Source organism: Netta rufina (genome assembly GCF_964035555.1).
Source record: "Netta rufina genome assembly, chromosome: 2".
NCBI classification, from domain to species: Eukaryota; Metazoa; Chordata; class Aves; order Anseriformes; family Anatidae; genus Netta; species Netta rufina.
The window spans coordinates 51703778-51717742 of record NC_140124.1 but is presented as its reverse complement, the minus strand read 5'-3'; the positions used below and the strand labels follow the sequence as shown (position 1 = coordinate 51717742).

General features: G+C 36.8%; 1 protein-coding gene across 2 annotated transcripts in view; it reads left to right on the top strand.

Moving 5' to 3' along the window:
* KDM1B (lysine demethylase 1B) overlaps positions 1-13225 on the top strand; it is a 29055-nt gene extending 15830 nt beyond the window's left edge. For both annotated transcript variants that reach the window (XM_084306724.1, XM_084306725.1), the window contains 9 exons: positions 189-360; positions 1427-1554; positions 2984-3115; positions 3894-3968; positions 4907-5023; positions 6032-6157; positions 7722-7844; positions 9690-9842; positions 10410-13225. In XM_084306724.1, the coding sequence (XP_084162850.1) occupies positions 189-360; positions 1427-1554; positions 2984-3115; positions 3894-3968; positions 4907-5023; positions 6032-6157; positions 7722-7844; positions 9690-9842; positions 10410-10493 (1110 nt within the window). In that variant the 3' untranslated portion in view covers positions 10494-13225. The remainder of the gene's footprint in view (positions 1-188; positions 361-1426; positions 1555-2983; positions 3116-3893; positions 3969-4906; positions 5024-6031; positions 6158-7721; positions 7845-9689; positions 9843-10409) is intronic.
* The last annotated feature ends 740 nt before the right edge of the window (positions 13226-13965 follow it).

The window sequence follows — 13965 nt, the reverse complement described above, 5'->3', positions numbered from 1 at the left end:
GCTGTTGGTATTTCAGTGCTAGGAGGATGAGAGTCTGAGTTAATCTGACTAATTATTTAAAGTCATGGATGCTTTTTGAGTGACATCGCTTAAATCTGAGGGATTCACTTTTCTTTAAATAACTTTGAGCAGGCTAGGCACTGTAGTTTTTCCATATTTAAAAAGCAATAAAATGTCTTTTTCTTAAGCTTGGCATTAAAATGCACAAACTAGGGGAGAAATGTGACTTGATCCAGGAAGGTGGAAGGATAACAGATCCCACTATTGATAAACGTATGGACTTTCATTTCAATGCCATCCTAGATGTTGTCTCTGAGTGGAGAAAAGATAAAACCCAACATCAAGATGTTCCTCTTGGTGGTAAGTGGGAGATGTATTTAAAAGTGAAGATGTTGGCTGTGCTCATAACCATCAGAATTCAGAGTTTTGTATTAAATTTTCTTTTACATTGGCCTTTTTAAAAAGTGTGTGGCTGCACATCTGACCTTAAATACAGCAGTGATAATGTGACTCTCAGGAGGACGAAGGGAAATTGACTGACTACCATATACACAGAGACTAAAATGTCACGTGTAACTTTTAAGGAAGCCTAATTTGAAGGCTTTTAGAATTCTGTATTACTTTTAATGTAATATCTTGTTTTCAAGATGTAGGTTTTTTTTTTTTTTTTTTTTTTTTTGTATACAGAAAACTAATGGCAATAGCAGTTCAAAAGACTTGTTTCTTACCAAAGCAGGATATAGCTAGCCATTAGTTTTATTCATCATGACTAATCTGTCTAAAAAAGAGCCTGATCAAAGCTTTTTACTGCCAAGAATGTCCCCATCTCTGTTGGTAATGCCTCCCACTTACAGCATGCAAGTATATTCAACAACAAATAAAACTTGCTTGGAAATGATTGCATCCCAAATCTTTTCACTGTGGGCTCAGTAAGGCAGAATTAATAATTCCCGTGGTCTTCAGTGAACTCTGGATCAAATTTCTCATCTCCTTAACTTAAAAAAAATTATTTATTTGCAAGGATTCTCTGTTATATTGAAGTGCTCTTTTCCTTGAAATATCTTCAACTGTACATTGATAACTAAACAATTAATTTCTCTACTGTCTCAATTGACTATCCCGACTATGCTGTTGCCCTTTAAAAAACAAATCTTTTAAACCTTTTTTTTTTTTTTCCTTTTTTCCTGAAATTATGGATGTTTCCTTTTTGAAAGATTTTAGTAGGGAAACCTATGTTTAAGCAACAGAGCTACATTTTATCACCAGAAGGATCTTGTGTTTCTTTTTCTGGGGGAGATGAAAAAGATCTTAGTCCAAACTAGTAGTAAACTTGAAAATCATGTGATCCAGAGAATAGCATACTGAAATGCAGTAGGACTTCTGATGAATCATGATATATTCTTATTTTAAACACGTTCTTTTACAGAGAAAATACAGGAGATCTATAAAGCCTTCATTCAGGAGTCTGGTATCCAGTTCAGTGAGCTGGAAGAAAAAGTACTACAGTTCCATCTCAGTAACTTGGAGTACGCCTGTGGCAGCAATCTCTCTCAGGTGAGTTTTGACAGCTGTTTTTTGACATGGTTGAGCTCTATAGAAAATAGCGTTGCAAGTGACATTGACAAGCTATCTGATTCATCTGTGGCCCCAAGGAAGAATCAGCTAGCCCTAAACTATTCCTATATCCCTAACCCGTTCTTTAAAAGCATCGTGACACAAATTCCAGCACCTCCTTAAGTAATCTAAAGGGAGTTCACGAGGTGCTTGCAGCGATATCCTCTTTAACTTTAGAAGTTGTGAGTAGCTGGTGCAGTGGAATCAGGGCATTTTGCTGAGAATCTGGGTGGTAGAATTCACAAGAGAGTTACTCGGCCTCAGATGTTGTGTGTGACTTCTGCTTCTCAGTTGTGTTTAAAAACTGAGGTATTTCTCTACCTTGCTAGGTATCTTGAGAATAAAAGCATTTAACTTCTGAAGTGTTCCAACACCATGACGGTGGCCCCAGTTCACCACTCCTAGGTATTCTGTTGCCTATGTGATACTTGGCTTTCCTCGCGACTTCAGAGTTAACCAAGCAGGTTCAGGAAATATCAAAGTATGATGATGTTTGCAGTGTGTTATTTACTCAATCCTGTTGCTTGGGTTAGAGATGTTTAGGGTCAAACTTATGCTGGTAGTGGGAGAGCTGATTGATGTGTGCAGATGCACAAATCTGATCGGAACTGAGAAGCATATAAGAAATAACAAAAATCTGCAAGACAGTGTTATACCAGGACAATCAATGGAGAATATTTTGATCTGTCAAGCTTTTCAAATTCATTAGCACCCAGGGGAAATAAGACAGATGCTAAAACTTATCTTCTTGTTGATTTGAAAATCAAAATATGAGGTAAATGCAATTGCAGTGTTAGGAATTGGCATTTCAACAGCAGTTTGAGGAGAATTGCTTCAGGTTTTTAACTGCCAAGTAGTGATTGCTTAGTGCAAATATCACTATTGTCAGTGAAAGATATCGTGGAAAAATCTGCAAAGTTAGAGAAAAAATATATTGAGATCTTTTAATATCTCATTTCCCTCTCATGGTAGGAAGTATTTCAATTTTTATTGGAAGTCTTAGGGCTGTAAAATCTGGCTGCTTTGCTGGAGAGAGAAAACTGAAATAAATCAACTACTATCCACCTGAATTTCTGTACCACTTCTTTTTTTTTTTTTTTCCCTGTCCTAAGCAGAACTATAAATTATGTGCTAGTGACCAACTCATATCATTACTTTTCTTAATCCAGCAATTTACATGCCATTTAGAGTTTTCAGGAAAATAAGCCGTTTATTTTTGTCAGCACTGCAATATATTATTGTGCTGTACTTTCCTCCCCCCTCCCCGGGTTGTGAAGGGAATTAGGGTGGCTTCTTCTAAGCTGTGTAACTTCTGCTAGTACCCATGTCACCTCACCAGTAGCGACAGCTAGTTATTTTCTGCCCACAGGTATCTGCACGCTCGTGGGACCATAACGAATTTTTTGCCCAGTTTGCTGGAGATCACACTCTTCTAACTGTGGGGTATTCTACAGTGATTGATACACTGGCAGAAGGACTGGACATCCGGTTGAATTTCCCAGTAAGTGTGGAAAATGTTAATGTAGTACTTGCCTTGCTTTACTTTGACACACCACATCATTAGATGTAGAGCTTAGGGATATGGTTTAGTGGGGACTGCTAGCGTTAGGTCAGAGGTTGGACTCGATGATCTTGAGGTCTCTTCCAACCTATAAATTTTGTGATTCTGTGATTCTGTGATCATATCTTTTATATTCTTTTCGACCAGGTAAATCTGCAGCTGCAGTTATTCCAGCTTAGCTTTAAGAAAAGAGAGGACAAGTTAAGTTTCTGACTGATCAGAAACTAAATTATTGATGTTGCCATTAGCATCAAGTAATACTACTTATATTAAATCTCTGATACTGAAAACACAGCTGTATTTCTACAGTCTAAATGTAGTCTAAATGGAGTGCAGTCTAATAATTTTATATAAATTGAATCATAGTATTTGATGAATGCAGTGTCAAAGGTATACAGTAATAAAAAATCACTTTAACTAACTTGAATTTTTAAAGAATACTGTAATGAACTCTCTAGTAAGGAACACTTTATACTATTTCTGGAAAGCCTCTCTGAGGACCATCTGTACTTAAACATAATGTGATAAGCTGGTATGTTAGAATCATGATTTTTCTTTTTCAGCTACATAGAAGCTTTTTTTCCTTTCTTTCAATATTTCTGTGGATATTTGTACTTAACTAGTTTGCAGACTGGTGCTATATTAGCTATTCTTGTCTGACTTTATATTGCACATATAGATTTTGTAGTATAATGTTTTTGCACTTGCCTTTCAATAGGTACAGAGCATTGATTATTCGGGTGAAGAAGTACAGGTCACTACTGCAGAAGGAACAGTGTGGAGAACCCAAAAGGTAACCAATATGCTTCAAGTTTACGGATTTTGGAGAACACAAGAGCAGTATTGACCACAGGACCTGTACTTTTTTTTCCCCTCCCTTTCCCTCAGAAGACGCTCTAGTCCAATTTCTACTCTCTCAGAGATGAAAACTCACCCGTATATTCCAAAGACCTGTATTTGCGTGTTCCAGAATATATTTTTCATTCCACATGCTTGAGTTTTGAGTACTAGTTGATTTAAAGAGCTAAGGTCTATAAAGTTAGCACTATAAAAATGTGAATCACATAGATTTTTATCTGGTCTCTGAAGTGACAGTTAGGATGGCAGGTGTTTTTTTGTTTTTTTTTGGTTCCATTCCCTACTCAGCTTTACCCCACTTGACATGTAAGTCTACCCCATGAAACTTTTCCCTTTGGGATGCTGGACTCAACAACCCATGTTTCTCAGTCACCCTTATTTCCTGTGTCCCCATCTGTTTTGTGCTGCATAATTTATATTTTAGGCATTTTAAAAACGATACCTAAGTGTGATCAAAATTGGATTGTCATCACTTGTGTCGCTGAACAAAATTTAAAGAGTGGGAATCTCTGAAGGGGGAAAAAAAAAAAACAAAAACACAACAAAAACACATCTTTCCTCTTTTCAAAAAGACAGTTCTTTTAATCTGATAGTCAATGACTATAATTTACAGGAGGTATTAAAATTAGCAGCATGGTTAGCCAGTGATACAAGCAATTCAGCAGATTGCAGCTTAAAAGCCAGTGAGTGAACTGAGGGACCTGTTCTCACCTGAATGTAACGCTCAGTAAGATCAGACACTAATCTTGAGACGTCTGGTGAGTATTATGCTGCATCTTACATGAAAAATCCAAGACAGTTAAGAGGATGCCATTAGGCTTAAGTGCAGTGTTCAGCTTTTGCTGCTATTGTGACTGTAATTATTTCTCTCAGGTATTAGTGACCGTACCACTGGCCCTTCTTCAGAAAAATGCCATTCAGTTTAATCCTCCACTGTCAGAAAAAAAAATTAAAGCTATTAACAGTTTGGGAGCAGGAGTCATTGAGAAGGTAAGGAAATTTGGAGTATGTTTCAGCTTCTTTTCACAGAAACATTGGCTTCTTTGGCCCTGTTGCTTTTGCTGTGCATTTCTAAGAGTTCACCTAGACATTTGGTTTTACTTGTATTCTCTAGCCAAAAATCTTCGGTGACGCATCTGTTACATGCAGTTTTGGAGGGGGTGGGACAGGGAAAGGAAGCATGGAAAGAAACATTTTGTAGAGCTGCTTCTTTTCTCTATTTCTCTACTATTTGAGAAACTTAGTGGAAATAGTTGTATTCATTTCTTTTTTAACCTGCACGCTGTACATTGTTAAAATGCTCAGAAGAGAAAAATGCTAGCAAGGATCAAATGTATTTCATAGCATTCCCAACTCAAATCTGTTTTTTAAAAGAAATTGTTTGAAATTGAAAAGAAATTGCAGAATCACTTCACAGCTTAAACTTTTTATGCAAGCCTTACATTGATCTTAGATATTCCCAAACTCTCATAATATTTTCTTATTCCCATTCCTTTTGACCTAACAAATATATGAACTACTTCAGATGAATACTGAAAGCTGTGTATTTGACCAGTGTAAAATCTACATTTTCCCAGTGCAAAAAGACAATTGCTCATGAAAAGATCCCTTGTAAGGTCTGTGGTTAGAACAAAATAGTAACAGAAGTAATACCAGAAACCAGACAATAGCAGTGTGGAAATCTAAAGGCAAGATTCAATGATCTCCATCCATTGTGGGTAATTCTGAGTTCTGCATTAAGTTTGTAAAAACTCTGCCGAATTTGAGCGTTTTCCATAGTGAATTAAATTGTGAACTTGATTTTGTTTTCAATTTCTGGGACTTCAGTTTTATTTCCCACCTTGTTCCCCTGGGTGAACAGGCCCATACAGTCTTTGTTGAGACCCCCTTACAGAACTGTATGCCTCTAATTGAGTGGAAAAGGGCAAAAGAGTTAGACCAGTTTTGAGTTCTGTAGTATGAAATTATTCGATTCCCTCTCTCTTTCTTTCTCTCTAGATTGCCTTGCAGTTTCCTTATAGATTTTGGGACAGTAAAATTCAAGGAGCTGATTTTTTTGGCCACGTTCCACCCAATTCCAGCCAACGTGGACTTTTTAGCGTCTTCTATGACATGGATCCAGAGGTATCATACACCATCTGTATTTTCTGTTGTCCCTTTAGAAATACAGTTTGTAATCTTGGTACAATAGTTACTGAAAATTGAAAGCTTCACTTTTTTTTTTCTGCTACTCTTAAAAGAAGTGTAATCACTTCTTAGCAAGAAAAAGTTGATTTATACTTTGTAATAAATGGCAGCATTTTCCCAGATTTGTCTACAAAATAATATACAAGTAAATTTAATGTTTTTAGTGTAAAGCTATCCTGAAAACAAGTGTGTAACACCTAACTGCAGATGAACAAATATGGGAAAGTCTGCCAGTCACTTCCAGTTTAGGACATTTGTTTCCTTACTTAAACCTAAAAAAGTCGATGCCAGTTTACTAATAGCTACTGGCTTGCAGTGGCCTGAATGGCTGTGTGAAGCAGCACAAAACAAAGAATAGGTTTTGCATGAAACTGAGCTATGCAAGGCCAAATTAATCGATTTCAAAAATGATCCAAACCAGTGTATTGACATTGTTTCCCTTCCCTGACAGTTCCAAGCAGGCACCCTACACACAATTTTTCATGCTTTAACAAGTGCTGCTTATTACTTGGCATCAGTTAAAAGTCACTCTGTAATCCCATGACTTAACCAAAAAAAGAACTCTCCTGTGAAGGTTGCACTCTGTTATTACAATATCAATACCTGTATATGGCTTTCTGTAAAGAAGTTTTCTCCATAATACTTAGGAGCTCATTCTACGTGAGTCTACTTGAGGTTCAGTGTGCTATCTACAGCTAATAGAATAGATAACTATTCTCTGATAGCTATCAAGTTTAGTAACAGAAGAATTGCCTTATAGATAAGAGGGGGAATTTAATAGATTTGACAGCCTGTGGTATTCTATAGTCACTACTTGATCTTTGAAATTACTGAATCATAGCAAACTTCTTGAAATGAAAAGAAGCATCAGGAGAACTGAGCTTTCCTTTCTTTGGCCAGAATCAGATGCTAAGGACTTAGCCTTGAATCACAGAATTGCTTGGGTTGGAAGGGACCTTAAAGTCCACCCAGTTCCAACCCTCCTGCCACGGGCAGGGACACCTCCCACCAGCCCAGGCTGCCCAAGGCCCCATCCAGCCTGGCCTTGAACACCTCCAGGGATGGGGCATCCACAACCTCTCTGGGCAGCCTGTGCCAGTGCCTCACCACCCTCTGAGTGAAGAACTTCCTCCTAATTTCTAATCTACATATTTCCTCTTTCAGTTTTAGCCCTCCACCCCCCCCTTGTCCTATCATTATCTACAAAATTATCAAGCAAAAAGTCACTGACCATCATTTTTATAAACCCCCTTTATTGAAAAGCTGCAGTGAGGTCTTCCCAGAGCCTTCTCTTCTGAGAGCTGCACATCCCCAGCTCTCTCAGCCTTTCTTCACAGGAGAGGTGCTCCAGCCCTGTGAGCATCTTTGTGGCCCTCCTCTGGACCCCCTCTAACAGCCCCACATCCTCCTTGTGCTGGGGGCCCCACACCTGGATGCAGCACTCCAGGTACCTAAACTAGTAATTTTGAAGTGATGCAATATGTTAATGTTTTGTTTCTAGGGCAAACAAAGCATTTTAATGTCAGTGGTCACTGGAGATGCTGTGACAACCATTAAGAATTTAGATGATAAACAAGTATTGCAGCAGTGTATGACTGTACTTCGAGAGCTGTTTAAGGAGCAGGTAAGAGAAGCCTCTTCTCTTAAAAACCATGAATTAACTTGCCAACAGACAAAGCTTTTGATTGTGTTACCTGATGTTTAAAGTACCAAAGTTTCCCTGTTTGATTTTTTCTTTTTCTGTGTGTTTGAGGACATATGCATCCTTTGAGATATGGTAAAAACAACAGTTGGTCTCTTGTCTAAAAAAATACATATTGAGATTTCTTAGATCCGTCCCAAGGAAAAAACGTATTGAATAGAACACCAGAAATGAACTTGCCTTCAAAGTGCTTTTAGAAATGACAATTAAAATAAATCAGTACTTCAGGAAGGTAATACACTCCTAAATTGTAATTTTTTTTCCAAACTTTTTGTTGGTTATCCCTGCTTCTAATACATCATAAAAGCTCTAAGCATAATAATTCTTTTTTTTTTTTTTTTCCTCCAGCATAAAAAGCCACTGAAATTAGATGCAGGTGTCTGTGTGGGGGAAGGTTAGTCTTTTAATAAGAAACAGCCTGTCCTGAGATACCTGGGGGTGGAGGTACAAGCAAGATGATCAGTCAAGGGCCCTCTAGCTTGACTGTAAAGAAATAGAGTAAAAATTCCCTTACTTCCCCACCAGCTCATCATCAGGATAAGCACTAATAGGAAAAGTCTGATAAATCTGGGGCAAGAAGGTTATTACTTAGTAATGTTATTTGCACTCTATTTAATGGACTGTAATATCTTGCAGTTAAATTACTCTGAGCAGTTAGGTCTCAGGGAATGCTTGGACTAACAATCCTGGAAAGATTTTTGGCATCCAAAAGCTTTCCTTTACCTGCTAAACAAACTTTTGGTGACAGCTTTACAGTTACTAGAATCATGGCAACGCAAGTCCACATACCTGCTATTTTACATACAGGCAGCAAACAGGTCTTGGGTTTTGGCACTAGCCCAGAAGGACAATTCTCTCCTCTTTGTTCCCGTGGTTTATAGCAGTTGTGAATTTCAGCCATCTGTCCACAGTGCTGCAGGATTTGCAAAGATGAGGTGGCTTCTAGGGGTGTACCAATTCTGGGATGTCCATTCAACTTGCCATATGTAGCTGTTTGGCCAGCTCTTGTTTTGATTGCTTGCACTCTAGTATTTTGGGTGCTACCTGAACAGAATAGTCTGTTTTTGATACCAAATGTTGTGCAGGAGACAATCAGAGGTACTTTTGTCTACTTATCACAAACTCCTTAAGAGTAAGACACAGCTGTAGTTAACCGAGCCCTCGTACAGTTGTTCAGGCTCTTTTTGGTAGAATGGTGTGGAAATTACATGCTGTAGTGTGACAAAGAATAGATGGTATTACTCTCAAGGCTCAACTATGGACTTAGTTTTCTGTTTTCTCCCTGGGCCTTGCTTTCAAACTAGCTCACTTTCTGATTTTAGACATGTTATTTCTCCATTGGAATAAAATAATCCACAAAATGGAGATTATATTTTGAGATTTAACAAGCTAGAACTTGCAAAGCATTGTGCCTTACTAAGATGTAAAGTGCTTATGTTATACACACAAACATACTGAATGATGTTGATACTGGTATTTTACATGTTTGCAAGACTATGCATTATGTTAACGGGATTTTTCTGTGTAGTTCTAGATATAATATCCAGATTTGTTGCATTCAAAACAGTGCAACAGTAATGTTTCAGCCATCAGACATGTCTAGTAAAAAAAAAATATGCCAGTAGTCACCAAAGGAAGCCTAGAATTTAATTCTGGAATTTAATCCAATCTGTGTTGTAATAATACTGCCATTCTCTAAAGATTATGGAAAGCTATCCAAATAGGAGCTCTTTTGTGTAGCACATAAGCTTTACCTTGATTACACAGGAGGTTCCAGACCCAGTAAAGTTTTTTGTTACTCGATGGAGCAAAGATCCATGGCTCCAGATGGCATACAGCTTCGTAAGAACAGGAGGCAGCGGTGAAGCTTATGACATTATAGCTGAAGACATACAAGGAAAAGTTTTTTTTGCTGGTGAGGTAAGTATCTTTGTTTAAGGTTATTGGGGAACTATTTATGAAAGATCATCTTTTGTTAGCCAACGCTTATTAATTTAGAGGTAGCATATAAATATTCTATTACACAAATACGCTGATGTTTCTTGATTTTGACACAGACCCCTCTTTAATTCCTATTATTGGGAACAGGAAGCTTGCCAAGTATCTGAGGTTGGGAGCAAACTGCATAACTGTAACAAAATGACAAGACAACATGCTCCACTTGTATTTTTAGTCAAATTATCTTGCTGTTACTGTATTTGCGGGTAATGTAACAAATGCACGCTGCTGATGGCACAGGTGCCTTCTATATTGAACCAGCAGTTACATGTCTCGCTGAAGTACAGACAGTAAAACAGACTGACTTGCTTGCAGATCTTGATGCTGCCAAAAATCATGTCTTTCCTCTTAAATACTTTCACTCAAGTTTTCCATACCATTTTAAAATGTCGGCATTTGCTTAAGGAAAACATAACTGATCTTAGAAACTGAAATTCTAGCTGTTTTAATAGTTTTAGAAACAAGTCACTTTGTCTTTTTTTAATACAGGCCACGAACAGGCACTTTCCTCAGACCGTTACAGGAGCTTACTTGAGTGGGGTTCGAGAAGCGAGCAAAATAGCAGCATTTTAAGTACTGAAATTTTGTGGTTACAGATATATCTTAAATTGTTTTCTGTGGATAAAACTATCTTCAAGTTTCCTATTTGCTGTCTTTTTTCTAAATGGTACTTTAATAGCATATGGTACCTGAAGATAAAATCTTCATCTTCCTTTTCCTATTTTGTTGTTGCTTCCCCTTTCCAAGCCCTAACAATACTTATTGTTGGGGTTGTTTTTTCTTTCCAGCTAAGATATTACTAGCAAGAGTGACATTGGAGTCCCTGGCCACAGCTTAACTAACAGAACTTCTGTTGTGAGTCCTTTTCTGTGTGGCTCAAGTCACGCTATTGCAGATCTTCATTTCAGAAGGTCAGATTAAAACAAGACTAAGTTAACATACAGCATTAAAAATGCTGGCAGTTAGTAACGAGAATACGAGTTTTCCACTAACTGTGCTTCTCAGGTGAATTATGCTCAGAGGAGTTCAAACTTGCTCCCCAAAACCTGAATAACCTAGACAAATTCTAGAATTACTGTAGGAATGAACTCAACTATCATTCTTTCCACTTGTAATCAATAACCTCTTCTACAGTGTTTTTTCAGTTTCTTAGCCTCCAACACTTAGGCTTTGGAATATCAAGTTTGTTTAAATCAGACTGCTGGAACAGTTTACAGTGCAATCATAGTAAGGTTATTATACCTTATAAAAACTTGAAAGGAAAAATAAACTTTTACATAATTTTAAAAACTTCTTTTAAATATTCTCCCTGTTTTACTCAGAGAAATCCTTGTTACAATAGGGTAAGTTTAGATTTCCTTAGTGCTTCTGATCATTTAGAAATAGGACATCTTAAAAATATTATATTTCTATAATAATTTTGAAAACAAAACTCCAAATTCACTTGGGCTGAGTAGAGGATGTCTACCGACATGAGTGTACAGCAAGGAGTAAAGAAGGACTCTAAGTTCCTAATGGCTCATTCAGCTTTTATATTTAAAAAATAAGTTAAGATGAATGAGGGAAAATATTAACACTTTATGAAGGGCTGAAACCAGGTGGCTTGCACTTTGACTTGATTTTTTTTTCTTTTGTTGTTAAAGTATTATTAAAAGCAACTTGTGGGAGTTATTCAGTAAGGGCTAAGCATCTATCTAATAGCTTTTCCATGAGATGGGGAAGACAAAGTATTTTTTAATAGAAGTAGGACAGGCACAACCGGAATATCTATTGTATTACTGTTCCACTAAAATGGTAGTAATGGAAAAAAAAAATACCAACAACTCTTAGTTCTGTTCCATTATGCCTTCCATGTAACTTTACTGCAGAGCTCATGTTTCTGGAAGGCCAGTAAGCACTTATTCTTCTCCTTCCCTCATTCTCAAGCATAGGCTTTTTCATTTTTTAATCTCTTCATGTAAGAGTGACACAAAGCTTTTTTTTTTTATGTTACAGTGCTTATTTTCATAAAACTATCATTGAAAAAGACAAAAGCAACCATAAGAAAAATCCTACTGAATAAATGCAATTCTTTTTAAATACCTAAAATTTGTTTTTAGAGTAGCAAGGATATTGTTAAATATCTTTATTTAATCTTTAATTTACAAGGTGAAGATGTTTATATAACTAGATGTTTTTCAGATATATATTCTGTTCTGCTTCTTAAAGCTGAATTATATGGATTAATAGGGAAAGTGTAACTGTTCATAATTTTTTCTCTACATAAAGGCTAATATGTACAGTTTAAAAAGTATTTCCAAGTATTAAATTGTAATTTAAAGGCTATAAGAAGCAAGACAAAATCCTTTGAGGATGAAAGATAATCAAATGTCAGATTTTGCTTTTGGTAATCATTTGCACTTTGTTAATTTCACATATTACAAGCCCACTTACAGCGCACCTAGGGAAGACTGAGAGCTGTATATGTTTGAGTTCCCAGTTTATTACATGCAAAAACATTAATAGGAGTGGAGCTTGTGAATGTGAGGGAAAAAAAAAAAAAGCTTATTACTATGAGCTCAAGACATTAATTCAGTGGCTGCTTACAGCTGACTTTGGTCTAAACTTCAGTCAGCTCCATAAGAGCATATAAGCCCACTGTGTATTTAAGAACGAACTGCCTGGAAAGTTGAGCTCAGCTTCCATTTCTACAGTTGAAAGCTTGCATGAACATGCTTATTTTAGGCATGTGCTTCCATCCTGTTAATTTGTACTTGGGGTTTTAAATCTACCTACAGGCTCTGTAGGTAGATAAGTGATACACTCTAGGAAATAGAGATGGACAGGAACAAATATTGTCACATTTGGCTTCAGCTGCTGCACACTTATAGCATTAAGAAAAAATAAGAAATGATGCATTTATCAATGGCCTAGTCTATTAATTATTTGTATATTATTTTTGTGCCAAGGCACTTAAACAGAGTTGTACTGCACTTAAGTTTGAGGAGTAAATAAAATATGTTCCACTTTAGCTTATGGTGATTTAAAATATATAAGAACATCAGGCTGGTTCTGAGGCTTCATTCTTAATTAATGTCCCCCCAATTTTTTAATTTCCTATGTCAAATTTTATTTCAAGCATGTATGTGTTTTACTTTTGTGTTTAATTAATTTATTCCCTGCAAATAAAGAACAAGGGAATTTTTTTTGAGCAGGTTTGTTTAAATGTTATCAAAAATATTTGAATGCAGAGCATGATCTGTTACACTTCAACTCTTCTGTGTGACTATGTTATGGCAGCAGAATAAAACTGGAAAGTATCCACAGGGCACTTGTGATGTGTTTTGTTTTCTTTCTTGAAATTTAACTAGTGGCTAAGCCTACATTTTTGTTAAACTTGATATTGCTCTAAGACTTCATATTAGCATATTCTTACAGCTAAACAATTCCTCAGTAGTCCTGTGCTACAGCTGAGTTCTAACTACTAATTTTGCTGTTACTTGGACAATACCAAAATACTATCTTTTGCCTCCAAACTTTACAAAGTACTTAAGCTCATATCAAATTATTTCCCTTATAATTCCAAAATTTAGGGTAAAAGGACAACTGTTCAGAAGCAGTGACTATGATATTAAAATAGCTACACAATCACCAGAGAAACACTTACTGCTTTTCATTGAATAACTAGCATGAATGCTTTGTGAAGTCACGGTCCTGAAACATTCCTACTAGCTCAGATCACTAGAAGCATACATACAGCTGTGGAAGCCTGACTACGCATTACAAACCTTTAAAATACAAACAAGGCATCCCCGAAATGTTTGCCCAGTGAAAAATGCTGATAACAGTTACCTACCTTGTTCTGCTTGAAGGGGGGCAGGGTTAGATGTTTGTTTGGGGGTAAAACTGACTTCAAACAAACAAGAGACAAAAAAATCCTGTCCTCTTTAAAAGCTTATTTCAAGCAGTAACACCTGTAGCTCTGACACAGTGAAAGCACTACTGCATGGCAGGTTCACTGCTTTGTCCTCGCAGTTCAACGCGTACCTTGATGACCTGTTTATTT